Source organism: Oenanthe melanoleuca, chromosome 2, assembly GCF_029582105.1.
Source record: "Oenanthe melanoleuca isolate GR-GAL-2019-014 chromosome 2, OMel1.0, whole genome shotgun sequence".
Taxonomy (NCBI): domain Eukaryota; kingdom Metazoa; phylum Chordata; class Aves; order Passeriformes; family Muscicapidae; genus Oenanthe; species Oenanthe melanoleuca.
Genome location: NC_079335.1, coordinates 105,423,058 through 105,438,700, shown reverse-complemented (window position 1 = coordinate 105,438,700; position 15,643 = coordinate 105,423,058). Strand labels below are relative to the sequence as shown.

At 39.2% G+C, this 15,643-nt stretch overlaps 1 protein-coding gene across 2 annotated transcripts in view; it reads left to right on the top strand.

Annotated features, from left to right (window-relative positions):
- Positions 1-15,643, top strand: part of MYRIP (myosin VIIA and Rab interacting protein) — a 203,019-nt gene that overhangs the window by 82,922 nt on the left and 104,454 nt on the right. For both annotated transcript variants that reach the window (XM_056483448.1, XM_056483447.1), the window contains exon 3: positions 8,865-9,086. In XM_056483448.1, the coding sequence (XP_056339423.1) occupies positions 8,865-9,086 (222 nt within the window). The remainder of the gene's footprint in view (positions 1-8,864; positions 9,087-15,643) is intronic.

Here is a 15,643-nt window from a genome sequence, read left to right as displayed (position 1 = left end):
CTGGCAGAAGGCCCTTGAGTACACAGCATCACTCATCTGCCTGTACATAAACCATGAGGAACATCTTTGGGCTATTCTTTCCAACAACACACTCTCAGTGGTCTGGTGCTGACTTGTCAGGCTGTGAGAGCTGGTTCCTTAGTGAGCTGTTTGCTCTGCTGCCTGCTCTTGCTTATTCTGCTGCATGATCTGTGGGGAAGGGTCAAGTAACAACAGCAATGTAGAACAAATCTTTCTAGGCCTGCATTGCTAAAATTCCAGCCAAGAAGAGGGAAGAATGACTCCTAGTGAAGGGATTTTCGGTGCCAATGTCTCAGTTACTCTCCTGCTGTACACTAGCTGGGCTATGAATTGTGCTTTATGAGGTCAAGCTAGATGGCACTGTCCAGGGAGCACTGAGAGAACTGTTTAATGTAGGAGGATTGCTTCTATTATTAAAGAAAATTTTTCAAGTTAATATGGGCATAAAATTGGATTCTGAAGAAAGGCAGACTCACAGATGCCACCAGTGATGCAAAGAAGGTATTGAATGTAAGTAGGATGGAAGAGTATGTACATCTTAAAAAAATGCTTTCACTAAATATTTTTGGGGTTTTTGGATTAAAAAATGCCTTATTCTAACGAATGCTTGTCTGTAGTTATCATTCTCTAGGAATGAGCCTGTACTGAAAGTCAGAACCTGATGGGAAAAAGGTCTCCAGGGAGAGGTACCAGATGGGCAGTGAGAAATACATTTCAGGGAGAGCAAAATGGCACTTATTGAGAGGAGATGAAATAAAGGGAAATGTAGCAAATATTTGTGGAACTAAAAATCACTATCAAATGTACGAAAAGAAAAAAACAGGAAGCCATACAAGAAAGGTAGTAAAGCAAATGATGTTTTACTGTGTTGTTACAAGGTTTGATAGGGTAGTAGAACATAAAGTATTATATGTTTGTAATCTAAGAAGAAAGTGCCCCAAAATGCTGTTGTAAATAATAATTTAAGCTGACTATTTTGTAGTCACATTGTAGGGCTGTGGCACATACTGTTGAAATTAAAAAAAAATCAGGTTGTAATGGTTAGTGGTTCAATACGGATATAATAGGGAAAAACTTTCCAGCTTATCATCACTTGCAGTTGATGTCCAGTATGAATACACACCTTTTGATCATTCTGAGTCAAACCCAGGATTTAACCAGAAGGTCCTGTAGGATTTAACCTGCAGCAAAAATGCTTGTCCCTGATACTGACATTATTTCACCTCAGACCTTAAACTTACCTTACTACAGACTGAGCTGTAACTGAGATAGGAGAGCAGATGAGAAAGAAGAGGGAAGGGGGGAAGTATGGCAAAACCCAGCTTTATTTTCATATGACCCATGTGGCAGTAAAAGAATGGGAGGGCAAAGCAGTCTGTACTCATGGTGCTGTCTTAAAAAAGATAATTTCAGCTTTCACATGGAGATTTCCAATGTCCCCAGTGCTCCCCAGAATATCTTCTCTATAATTCAAAACTTGCTGCTCCATTTGGCCACAGAAGATTTCAAGGCCTATCAGTTAAATGTGGTGCACAGTCTGTGCTCCTGTGATATCCAACATGACAAAAGAAAATGGGGTTAAATGCAATGTCCCTTGACAGTTTATTGGTTTATGAAATGAGAAGGAATTTAAAATAATAGCAGCATAGTATTTATTTCATTTATCTACACTCTGACATGTCAGTCAGTTCCAGCTGATGATAGACACTGACTGACTGTGCTTGTGCTAGAAAAAGAAAAGGAAACTTCCCCTAATAGCCACTAGAACAGTGTCTGTAAAGCAATAAAGCAGCAGTCACTCATTTTGTGAAACAGCTTTGTCTCAGCACAAAATTGTTAATAGATTAGGACAGAACCTGGTATGACAAACTGGGTGCTGGTCTGGGACAAGTGCACCACAATTTGTCTTGGTGCTGACAGGCTTTCTCTCTAGCAAATGCAGTATCTGATCTGGGTTTTTTGGCAAGGGTAAGCATTGATTATGTTGGCATTTTTCTGATTCTATTAGCAGTTTAATTGATTCAACTGTGACTAGCACAAAGCTTCCACAGGTTAGTCTTGACAACATTTATTTTATGGTATTTAATAAGAAATACCAAGGTGTCAATGTAAATTTTTCCCAATATAAGAAGTGTTTGCAAATCAAAACAAAAACACAACAAAAAAAAAATTAAAACCCATCAACTGCATTTCCACTGTGATGGATTTTTTTATTTTTAGAAAGAGATTGGTCCCAAATCAGAGCATAGCATATATGCAGCATCCTCACTGTTTGGTCCTACTTCTGAAGAGAGAAGGAAAGAAAAATATAAAAAGTGAGATTTGACAGGAATACACATAATTATTATAGAAATTTTATTTTATAGAAATTTAAAGCTGAAGAGGGGGAAAAATCCTAAAAAGATGCTGGTAAAATCTTAAGTAAAAGAAGACAACCACCCAGTTGGAGTAATTGAACTGTGAAATATTAATCTTCCTGATTTTTGTACAAGTGACTTACTCATAACTATTTATGAGTTTCTTAGCACTTAGAATTGTGATAGTGTTGATAAGAACTTAGGAAAAAAGGCCTTGATTATAAAATAATTAATTAACTTGGCATTTGCTATAGTACTATCCTGTGCTCCACTTTTTCAGAGAGCAGTTAGTTTCACTAGGAGAAATTTAGCAAAGACATGAAAGAAACAAAAGGAGTGGTGGTGTAATACTGCCTGGCAGTTGTGCTAGATGCCTGTCTTGATGGAAAAGAAGAAGAGGCAGCAAAAAGAAATTACCACTGAACCCTTAAAGAGTAAATAATGATGGAGGCGTATGCCTGCTGAGGGAATTTGGTTCTTACCATGTGCTGCAGGTGGAAAAGGTGTATGACCCTGTCACATAGAGCTTCACCCCTGTTTGCACCATGCCACAGTTCGAGATGAAAGATGGAAGGGATAAAAAACACTGAGCAGCTCTCCTTGGCAATTTTGGCTTGTTCTCTCAGATCCCTGCACAGGAGGCAAGCTTATAAAACTTCCAGTGGGTGTTTTTTTCCTAAATTTAGCTGCATTTTACTAACCTGGTTGGTCTATTTCTGAAGGTTTGGGAGGTTGGGTGAAGAAGAGAGGAAGTAAGGACTGAGGTGGGAACTATTTGTAGTTATCACAATCTAGGACCTTGAACATCAAATTGAAAACATGTGAATAGGAGAGATATTTCAGTCACACTCCTCATTGTACTAGTAATCAAGCAGTAAGATTAGATTCTATAGACAGTAAGAACTGTCATGTTCTCCACAGATTAAAAGATCTTTACCCCAGCTCTGGCATCTGGTGCACATCTGGCAGGTTTAAGGAGAGTGGAGATGGGAATACTGTGTACACTTTAGATGCTTAATATGAAAAGCCCTTTGTCCACCAGCACTGTAGCTTAGAGGGTATCAGTAAAATCTGTATTTGGGTACATCAGAATTTTTTCATCTGCTATATGTTCATCAGCTATATGTTCATCTATATGTTCATCTAGAATATGAAGAAATCCAGATTTTGTGTTAAGCAAAAGGCCTCAATAGCTTGTTTTGCATAGGTGAGTATTTAGGATGCCTGAACAGAAAAGTGTCTGGAGGCATTCTCTTATGTGGAGGGAAACAGCATTTTAGCAATTGTCAAACTAAGACTGAAACCAGTTTTAAGACAAATCAATGATCTTCATGCACTGTTCTGAATCCACTCTGGGAAGTGAGATGAGTGAAAACAAGTGCAGAGAAGAGAGACAACCCGTTACCCAGCTGAACAGAACACTGCTTTCCTAAGAAAAGCACTTTGCAGTGTGTGCTGTGCCTTCATTAGTCTTTGAAGTAAAAACGGCTCTGAGGCCAATGGATAAAATGTGGCTTATTCTATGAAATGGGTGTAATTTGAATTAAGAGGACAGGAAACAGAAGAAACAGAAACCCTCATCTGTAGTACCAAAGGAGAACGCTTCTACCTGTCTTTGATAACTTGTAAAAGCATGTTGGTCTCTTCATCAGGAGGGAGTGAGGTGAATCTAGGAACATTGTCATTCCATTTTCCTCTTTGCCTGTGCAGGCAACTGGAATAGATTTAGCCTCTACTCTACTGGGGAAGATAAAAGGTGTTTAAACAGCAGGAAAAATTATATTTATCCATCATTTAAGAAACCAACATAACAAATGGGAACCTGTCCAGCTGGACTTTGCCTTTAAACTGCCAGGTGTAAACTCCTGAAACAGAGACAGGTGTGAGACAAGAGTAAGATGATTCAGCCCAAATACTGGGCTGAGAGAAGCCTTTAGAGAAGAGCACAGAGCTGCATTTTGGGGAGCCTGACAGGCAGACTTGCTTATACCAACTCTGTCTTGGAGCTCAAGCCAGCTATCAGCTATCATAGTATCAGGAACTATTCTCTTTGTTATATGAAAAACAGGGGGGATTTTTTTAGCTTTGTGTTGTAATAAAATTGCCTGTTTTATGGGCTCCTTTCCATTGCTGCACCCAGAGGTTTAGAGTTCAATCACCCTAAACTTACATATTTACTAATGAGTTTTTAAAACCTGTTTCTTAAACTCACCATAGGCTTCTTTCCAGTTGTTTGGTTTTTTTTAAACTTCACAGTATTGTCTTATTCTGACAAGTTGTCAACGTGTACATTACTGTTGGCTTTGTAGTTTGAGGTGTAAACTCCACCCCTGGAGTATTTAATCACAGTAATGCCTCTTGGTGGGAAGCATACAAAAAAAAAGGTAACTTAGAAATGCTTTAGAATTTTAGAAATGCTTTTCTCAAAAAAAAGCTTGTATTTCTGTGTTCAGGAGGTGCAATATACCAATTGTTTTAAAGTAATTTATTAGAGGAGCAGGCACTGTTCAGGCAAGCATTGAAGAATTATGTTTAAACCTGCCAGACACTAAGAAGAAATAAACTATACAATGGAAGCTATTTAATTTATGTTTTTAAAAGTCACAAAAACATAGTGGGTGATGAGGGGAAGACATCTATTCACCCTCAGAATATAACAGAAAAACCTACACCCAAAACAGTGCAATGGAAAGTGTTCCTAATCTGTTTGTGGGAATTACATGTCAGGAGTTTACTACCTGAGACATTAACTGAAATTAATTACATGTTTTCTTATGCAAACTGTGTAAATTAATTGATTAAAGCTTCTAGAAAAATCTGATATGCATATGCATATTTTTGAACTTATTTGGAACCTGGAACTCATGAAATGTTCTTTGGCAGAATTATTTTTGGTTGGATATCTATTGAGTATTCTTTGCTTCTTTTGTGCTTGCAAGCAATAGGTGAAATGCAACCACTTGAGAAAGAAAATTAACCCCAATCTGAGAATTCATTCACACAGCAGGAGTTCTTCTCTCCACAGGTGCTTATTACTATGTTACACAAAACCATAATAGCTGTGACCCATCAGTTGTGACTTCTGAATAAATTCTGTCATTTGTTGTTCCCACTGTTCTGTGCTTACCCCGACATTTTTTGCACGGTTGTATTTCATTGCTTGCTTTATCTGCACACATATTCTGTGTATACATCTCTGAATACATTATGTTCCTTCCTTGGGGAAGTAAGCACACACGAGGGCACATTCAGAGAGGGAGAGGCATTCTTCCTCTCTTCTCTGTCCCATTCCTCTCACAGCTGTGTTTTGCTGGGGAAACAGTGTTGCATGGGGAAGAAGGGGCAATGTTTGCAATGATTGGGTGTTCCGACCTTTTTAGAAATAGCTCCTGCACCGGTGGCTGTTGTCTTTTTGGAAGCGAGTTTCACTTCTTGAGACAATCAGCTGTTGTTGGCTGCTGCCCTTTCCTTAGAACATTCTTACAATCTTCTTGCATCAAGCGATTTGAATGTAAAGCCTGAGGTTTTCAAATTTGGGATGCCTTGAGGTTCAGCTGGTAACTCTTGAATTTCAGTGTATCAACACTGATGACCACATTAATCATCCCACTTAAGGTGATCATCCAGCTGGAGTTACATCTAAGTAAGGTTTTCATGGTGTTGCTGAGACTAAACCAGTGCCTACTTTTCACTTCAGCTGATTTTCTTCAAACCAGGCAGGTTGAATTGCCCACCAGTTATGCAGCACTTTGCTTTGATATGAAACCCACTTTTTGCTTCCAAGGAAAGAGTGTGGAGAGGTGCCTTTTGGCCTCAAATCACAAGTCCAGTTGACAATCCCTTTTGCCATTTGACTCCTTGTAGAATAGCCTTTGGCAGGCAGTGCAAGAGAACCTTAATTTGGTACAGCTGTCAGAGAGATGTGCATTGCTTTCTTTTCTGTTCTGCCTGGTTTCCTATGGAAATGAGGTTTTTTTCTGTCATGCTCCCTCTCTGACAGGCTGTCCAACCCTATCCTATTTGCTTTTTAATCCATTGGCCAATTTTAGTCCTATTTAGCACTGAGGCAGATGCCTTAATGATATTGAGTTCTACCACTGTAATGAATAGTGGCAGCCAGATAGAGGAGAGAGATGTAATTAATGCCTGTTCTGATGAAAAGATTTCAGTGTGTGCTCAGCTTTTTCTAGGTATCAGGCTTTATTAGCTCTCTTGTGAACAAAACTGCCTGGTTTTATATTGTAAGCATTATTGTAGCACTTTAATTGGTGGCTTTGCCTCTGTGGTTTATCTTGCTATCATGCATCAGAGCCCTAATGAGGGTTCAAAATGCCACTGAGCATGACAACGTTGAGTGTGTGGGCTGATACTGCCAAGTATCAGCGTTACTGATTCTGGGAGATAGTAGAACTCCATAAGGACAAAAGTCTCTTCTTTCATCACTCCCCCTGACCCTGACTCCTTAGCTGTTCTTGTTTTATGGGAAGGCCAGCATCTGCTTCCTGGGGTCTCCATCCTGAAGCAAAGATTTCAGCATCTTGGGTTGCCAAACACCTTCCATGCCAGAAATCCTCCTTGAATCATAGTGAAATCCTCACTTTCACTAGGTTTTGTCCTGGGGCCTGGGGTTCCTGCCTGACCTGTGCTGAAACAGTGCTGTGCCTTGCCCCATTGCTGCAGAGCAGCATGCCTGCTGTGGGTGGAGGAGTGATGTGGAGACAGTTCCCTTCCTCTGTTGTTCCACTAGAAGGATGGTTCAAGTAGTACCATGGCAGCAGGGAGTAATGGAGAATAAGACAAACTAGTCTAGCCATCCCATTGAATCTCTGGGATAGTTCCATCCATTTGCCCAAGGAAGCCACATTGACTTGCATAATTCAGACATTCCCTCTTTTGCATCTTGTATGTTTTGTAAAAATGTGGCAGAACAAGCATATTTTGCCATCTGGACAGAAAAAAAATCATAAAGATTATTTACTTAAAAGTGCAAAGAGTATCTGTTTGAGAACCTAGTCTAATTTAGTCAAACCCTTGTACAGGGTGTGAGCAGCAGAAACACACATTGTTTTCAAATTTTAAATTTATTAAAAGGCACATATTGGGAATAGGTGTAAATATGCTGTATGTGCAAATTCAAAAATTATATCGTTTAGATCACTGCTTTACTTGTCTTTCAGATTTGAGGTTTAGAATTGACCTGTCAGATTTTCATAAATCAGATTGGTTTTGAGTTATGAATCTGAGGCAGAAGTGGCAAATAAGGTGATATATAGCCCAGTAATGTGCTTCTTTTTAAATTTCCAGGCTTGGCTCACAATGATGTTCATAGATGATCATGGCTGAGTTCCTGAATAAGTAGGCAATAAACGTATTCTTTTTTTTCCTGTAGCAAGATAAACATTAATTTAAGTCAGCATGTAATGAATAAGTATTCTTGCAGCTTAGTCTGTTTTGTGGTACCTCTAAATTTTGTTTAGACTTTTGTGTTACTCTGGTCTTATAAGTGGTTTTTATCAGCAATTGGAAACAGTAAGGTACTTACCACTAATTCTGAGAAATAAAGAGAATTAATATAAGTATGTGCACACTGTGTTAAAAGGTTTTCTTTTACTTGTTTTTCATTGTTTCTTATTTTTTCTTCTCATAACATATGTCCATGTAGTTGTACATGTCAGAAAATGTGTGATGAGTTTGCAGACTTGTCTGCCTTCACAACTTTTCCTTCTGCATGCTTTTTTACTACTCCTATTGTAGAATATTTGTAAACATCAAAAGCACTGTAAAATGGGAGAGAGCAATTTACTAAAGACCATGCATACGCAATTTATTTCCGGTTTTTTTTTAATAAATAAGCTCTTCTGCTGGAATACAGGAAACTTTATACAGAGTGCCTGCAAACACTTTCACAATTAGCAGTCATCTTAATATTGGTCCTAACTAGTAGAGCACCCAAATCTCTCTGAAATTAGGGATATCATTAATGTTGCTTGACAAATTTGAGCTATTATGAATAATACGTGGTATATGACCCTATGGGTCAGAGCAAAACAAACTCTTTGTTTTCAAAACTATTGGTCAGAAGGATTTTTTTATTACTGTGCACCAAGCTTTTTTGACTTTCATGAACTGATTTTTGATTTGTAAAGGGTTCTGAGAGCAGCTCTGAATTTTCACATGGCTTCTATGGCTTGGCACAGCTGGAGTGCCTGGAGCAGCCACCTGTCTTTCCATAGGGTTGTCTCTCTGGAACTGAGTAAATTTTGCTCTGGTTTGTGACTCAGGGAGAGTTTAAGTGGGTTGGCCATGGGTGGCTTAAGGGAACATAGGAATTTTTGCTTTCTAATTATAAATTTAGAATATGCATTTGTCATATTCATTTCACATCTACAAAAGTTATTTGAAGAGTATAACATGAATATGTGGAAAGAGGATAAAGATTTCCGATTGAAATTTTGTTTGTTTTTGTTCTTTTCCTTTTCATTCCAGTGAAATGAAGCAGAAGTTGGATGAAGAGGGTAACAAGTGCAGCATCCTTTCCAAACAGCAGAAGTTCAATGAGCACTGTTGCATTCGCTGCTGCTCCCCTTTCACCTTTCTTATCAACAGCAAGCGGCAGTGCCAAGACTGCAAGTACAACATCTGCAAGAGCTGCAGCACTTACCAGAAGAAGGAGAAGGCTTGGATTTGCAGTGTCTGTCAGCAAGCAAGGTAAAGACCTATTGTTCAGCCACTTGTACAAAATAGCTGTGGCCTGATCTGAGCTTTTCCCTTGCATTTTTCAGTAGTTAAGTCTTGACGGGATAGGACATGAAGTACCTGTTTATGTAGAGGTTGATTTATTCTTGATGTGCCTGGTTTTTGTAGAGGTTAATTTGTTCTGAGAGTGTTTGGTTACCTGTTGCTTTTTCCAGGTTTGTTTAGCTGGCATGATGTATGAGCAAGCAGTAACTGGGCATAGCTTGTGCAGGACTGGGATGTCCTGAAACACCTGGGTTACTAAAGGAACCTGAGCACAGATGGTGGTAAGGCATTAATGGTTTAGCAGCTAATCCCACTGATGGGTCAGGAATGGAAGGAAGAGTATTTGTGAATAGATCATCCAGCTGTGACTGTGTTTTAGAGTGCTTTTCTAAACGCCAGCTTATTGATGGGGGTGCCTTGAGCTTACTTTGGCAAGTACCCAAAGAAAATAGTGGTGCAACCTGTTATAATTCATAACATCTGCTAAGAATATGCTGGGCTTCTACTTGCAGAGGGTATCAGAGACTTACTATCTCACCCTTCTGGGGGTAATAGAGCCCCAACATTTAAAGATACCACCAGAAAAACAAAGCAAAACACTTAACAGTAGCAGGGGGGCCATTCATTAGATGGTGACTGTGATAGCCCTTGTCTCCAAACTCCAAAAGCAGCCATAGCTGTAGTGACGTAGTCCTGACTGACACCCTGTAACTCAGGCAAGAAGGATGAATGAAGTAACTCAATTCCTTATGGTTTAATTTTGACCACTGGTGACTAAAGCTGTTGAGCATATGTTACAAAGATGGATGAAGACAAGAGACAAGTCCCTTTGCAATGCTTTATCATACTCCTGTGCTCACCAAAGCCATACTATTCCCTCTTGTTTCCCATTAACACACACTTGAAATCACGGAATCACTAGGTTGGAAGAGACCTTTAAGATCGAGTCCATCCCATACCCTAACACGTCTCTAAACCATGGCACCAAGTGCTACATCCAGTCTTTCTTAAAACACATCCAGGGATGATGACTCCACCACCTCCACAGGCAGACAATTCCAGTACTTTGTCACTCTTTCCGTAAAAACTTCTTCCTAATATCCAACCTGTATCTCCCTTGGCACAGCTTGAGACTCTTTCCTCTGGTTCTGTCAGTTGCTGCCTGGTGAAAGAGACCCAACCCCACCTGACTACAACCACCTTTCAGGACGTTGTAGAGAGTGATAAGGTCACATCTGAGTCTCCTTTTGTCCAGGCTGAACAACCCCAGCTCCCTCAGCTTGTGTTCCAAGCCCCTCACCAGCCTTGTTGCCCTCCTCTGGATGCACTCAAGCATCTCAATGTCCTTCCTAAACTGAGGGGACAGAACTGGACACAGCACTCAAGATGTGGCCTCACCAGTGCTGAGTACAGTGAAGAATGATCTCCCTGCTCCTGCTGGCTGCACCATTCCTGATCCAGGCCAGAATGCCATAAGCTTTCCTACAGGATCTGTGAATTAAGTGTGTGCCCTTTGACACAGGTCCTTAAAATCATAGGGATCCCAGATGACAATGCCAATTTCCAAACATCAGTCTTTGGAGGCGAAAGGTGGTTGTGTTCTTTGGGGCATCTGATCCTTCTCTGCTTTTTATCCTGGAAAACCTACAGAAACTCCCTTTTCCCTTGTGAGGAGGCAGATTTCTGCCTTAGTCATTCAACCATTTCATATTATACCTCTTGCTTCCATTTATCCTGTGTTCACCTGCATGGGCAGCAGCACAGCAGCCAGGTTTGTGGATGCTGATGAACTCAAAACACCTTTTGCTGACTCCACAGAAAATATCTCAGTAGAATTTAATTTCAGAAGAAAAATCTGTAGCTATATTATAAAAATGCTATTTCTGCCCCTTGAAGGCAGGGCTTTGCCCACAGTGCTGTGCAGCCCACAGAGTCACCCACCTGTAACTCAGTTATAAACATTTTCTTTATTTATGAGACCTGAGACACAGTTTGAGTTATTTGTGAATAAATTAACTAACACTGCTGCTAATCATTTTATGTTCCAGTTTGTTGAACTGTGCTACTTACAAATCCCTGTTGGTAGATCAGAGACTAGTATTCCTTAGAAACTGCTGGCTTTATTTGGTGAGGGGGCGCTTTTTTGTGTTTGATGGGGGGGAATGATATAACTTTTTGGGGTTTAACTCTTGGTCAGCCTTTCTTCAGGAAAAAGAACAACCGTCCTGTCATCTTCTCAGTGACTTATTCCTCAGGTGGACTGTGTTCTCCTGCCTCTCCCAGCTTCTCTGCTTGTATCTTTTATTTTTAGGTTGGTAGGGCAGCACAGGTAGTGGAGGTGGTTCTTGGTTAAGCTGTTATTTGCCTGCACATCTTACTGTACAATAGAAAGTGAGCTCTAGTGGGCTGGAAATATCTGAAGACCATATTCTACACTCAAGAAAAGCTGACATGTTGAGTTAGTCTTTGAAGGCTTGACCCCAGTGGAGATACCTGTTGTGTTGATTTTCATCTTCCAAGGCAGATATCTACATTAGCATTGAACAGCAAAAATTCAGGTCAGCATTTGAAACAGAACATTTGTTGAAAATCAGTCAAAAAAAGTTAGTCTCTGCTTCTTCCAAAACCAGAAAACTCATCAATAAGCCCATGAAGACTTTGGTGCTTGAATTCCTTTAAATCACACCTCCTGTTACCATGCATCTTTTGAGAGTTAGAAATTTGGCTTGGTGTGGAATCCCAGGCTCAAAAACTGTCTTTACAGCAATGTCTGAAATAATCTTGTAAGGAACAAGAGAACCTCCCTTCAATTTCCCAATTTCCCAGATTTAGCACACATTCTGCAAATGCTTTTTGATTTAGATTTGTCTCTGAATACTGTTAATAATGTGTTTGGGGATTTCACCTCTCTGGTGTATCTTCTTAGTCTGTAAGCACCCTTTGATAAAATGGTATCATGCTAATTTCAAGTTTTTGATTTCTGTGTAGTGCAGTTCTGATTCTTCCGAAGTCTTGTACAATGTCTCCTTGTTAGACATCTGTCAGACAATGTGTTTGGGCAGCTTGCTGAGGTCTGTACTTTAAAGCCCTCTTGGCTAAGTAGATTCCAGGCACAGTTTCTTTGCCCTCTGGATTAATGCTTTTGATGCCAGAGACAGAGGTTCTTTGCTTATTTAGTAGAAATAAGGCGTGGCTTCCATGTGTCTGAGACCACTTTGCCATTATTTAAGGAGCTGTATCCCAGAACACCCTGCTTGTGATACTCTGCTTTCCAGTTTAACACTTGTACTTATAAAAATAAATAAAGAAAGAAACAGCAAAAAACCCCAAAAACAAACAAACAAACAAACAAAAAAAGCCCCCCAAAACCTCCCCAAAAAATCCATAATCCAATAAAATGTATATTCCTGCAGGTTTTCTAAACTAATCACATTTTACTTCTGGACTGATAAGTATGAGTACATAGAGTCCAATCCAAAACAAGGTGTGCAGACATCTGGCTGTCCACCTCAGCTTTTCATGACTATCATGCATGATTTCTCCTGCATTCTTGGTTCATTTCTTCTGGTCTCACCATCTGTATGCCAAAAGATTTTCATCTCTGTTGTGAGTGGGAGCATGGGCACCTAATCCTTTCATAGCTTCACATCTATCTGTCCTGTGATTTTCTCACTTGTTCTCAAAACTCTTGCTCGGGTGGTGAGAGTTCATCACTTAGTGCACTCCTTTGCTTTCTTGAGCCAGGCCATGGTTGAGAGGGTCTGCAGGAAGTCATTATTCTGCTTTATAAGAGCTGCTTTGTTGGTGGTGGCCCTTTGCTGGTAACAGTGATTAAGAGACAGAGACCCAGTCACTGGTCCTTTTCTCCTTTATGTCATTAACTAGTGAAAAGCAGAGTCATGCTGCACATACTCAGGCTTCCAGTAGTGTTTTGGGTGGCTCAGACTGAGTGGGTCTCAAGAATTGTCACACTGGTTGCTTGCAGCACAGATTTGTTTGAATGTTTAAGAGAACTGCTCTTTTTTCTTTTTTTTATTTTTTTTTATTTGGTTTTCATACACCAAATATAGTTGCTGCTTTTAAAAAGAAGAAAGCAAAGGTATATCCATTAACTTCATCAACTCTTCTATCCAGAGTTATGTTCCTTACATTTTTATTCTGATTTTTTGGGGGTGTGCCTTTTTGAATATAACTAGACTGTAACAATTGGCATCAGTAACAAATGTATTTGTCTTTCTAGAACTTGAAAATTAGTTCTACTACTTAGATATGCATTAGGGTTTTTTAAAGCATATCAGAGAGAGATTTGAGAAAATACATTAATATCTAGTCTACCAGTACATTTTTTCTGCAACTGGCACATATTGGAATTAACATTAATGTAAAATTGGAACAATGCTCTTGATAAAAAGAAAATTGCAGCAGAAAATAAAAGTCTAGACTCACTTGGCAGGCAGAACACTCTTCAAATAGAAAGGAACTTTGCCAGCGTCAGGAAAAGTCCTAAATAAAACCTTTATATTTCATATGTTTTTGTTTGGAGGTCTCTGTAAAAAAATGAAATGTGTTTTAATGTCAGCAGAACAAAGCATGTATTTGTGGAAACATGGTAAAGTTGAAGTTAGCCTGCCAAAAGGATACTTCTCTTCTGCTTAGCTGATGCAGGTTCTAGTTTAAAACTCTTTATAGTCTCTACAGGGAAAAAGAGGGGAAAAGCACCAAAATTTATCAAAACCTTGGTATGGTACTTGAGGAAAAGTAACACTTCTGGTTAATAACTGAACTCCATATTTGCTTGTCTGTAACAAAACAGTCAGTTTCAGGACTTAGTTGTGGAAAACAAATGAAGATATAATTCTGCTCAGAAAAAATTTTGTTTTGTTTTCAAGCAGGCTCAACCATCTGGTAAAACGAAGCCGAAATGTATTTTAGGTAGTCTGCCTCAGCCATAGCTTGGAGCTTTGTGTACAGCTTTGTGACAGTTTCTATTTCTGCTGTTTGAGGTCCCTGTCTGACATTAGTGAGAACTTCTACAGAACTTGGAAGCTGTGACATTGTCAAGTAAATGCCAAGAAATGTGTTTTTGCTTCCAAGATCATAGAATTGTATAGGAACTTCACTTGTTCTGCAGGATAGCACAGAAGATAAAGTCTTAGTTCTACCATGTGCTTGTTGCCTGCCTTTGACCCTTATGGGTCTTGTTCTGCTTTTTTGAAAGTCCTCTGTATGATCCCATTCACATTGTACTTAAGGGATTTATTAATTTTAAGTAAATTGCTGTGAAAATTATTTTTCTCAGCTGTATATACTTGTAGAAATTGATGCAATTGCTTCAAAAAATGCATGCTGCTGTATTAAAATGCTTTTCTTCCTCCTTGTCTTTCCACTATCTCTCTGTTTTGTATCCTGTTGCTTGACCTCCTTGTCCTTACCATGCTTTAGCATCACAGTGGATCATTGACACCATATCCTTTTGCTCACTGTACCTATAAAGAACAAGGACAAGAGCTTTGATTTTGCACAGGAGCCAAGAACAGTCTTTGGTTTATTCAGTTGTTCCCTAACTGGAGGAGGAGAGGGAGAAATGTGCAAAATGGTTGCTTTGACAGGTTGATCTCTGCTGGGTTTTTTTGCTATCCTGATCTGTCTTAATTATTTTGAAGTATGCACTGTGAAGAATTTCATTTCTGCTAGACAGAATAAAGCTGAACTTGCATAACATACAGCAGACTGCAATGCTGCACTTAGCTTTAAGAAAAGTATCTAAAAATGGGATTGAAGAGGAGAGTAGGAAAGATGGGTCTATTGAAACAGCTAAACACAAGTCCTGATTAGGCAATCTTTTCTAGCTTTTAGTAGCCTTGGAAGTGAAAGGTGCCAGAGTGCCTGGAGGACTAATCAGTGTTTCAGAAACTCTGGATTCCAGTTTTAGCTGTCAAGTGACCTTGGGGAAACTTGCCTATGTCAGGTTTCCCCCTGTGCAGAATGGATTTGATGACCCTGAACGCTTGGAGGTTAGTGGTTAGAAAGTTAAATGCTCTGCTAAGTATTATAAATGCACTATTATTAGAGGAGTTTTGCTGCAGTCAGCATGGCTAAACCTTTGTGGTTTTCAGTTGCACAGAGAGGTAAGTGTTTGGATCTTCTAGGGAATGAATGAGGGTAGAATATTGCAGCTTTATGTTCAGTGTTAATATAGAAATGCTTGTCTGTGTTTGGCTTCATCTACCTTCAGTAAGTCATGGTAAGAAAGGCTATTAAACATTTTACCTATTGGTAATAAATATTATAATTTTAATAAATTTATAAATATATAAATTTTAATAATACATTCAATAAATTTATGATAAATAAATACATAAATAGTGGGCAAAAATATTTGGACTGCTAACCTGGGAGGATCTAGATACAAAAGGATGTAACACAGTTTTTCCATACAAATTATAGGTTGAACTTACTTAGCCTTCCAGTTTTGCAAAAGCTGAGGGACTCTCAGTGAGGGTGACAAATTAAAAGCTAATTAA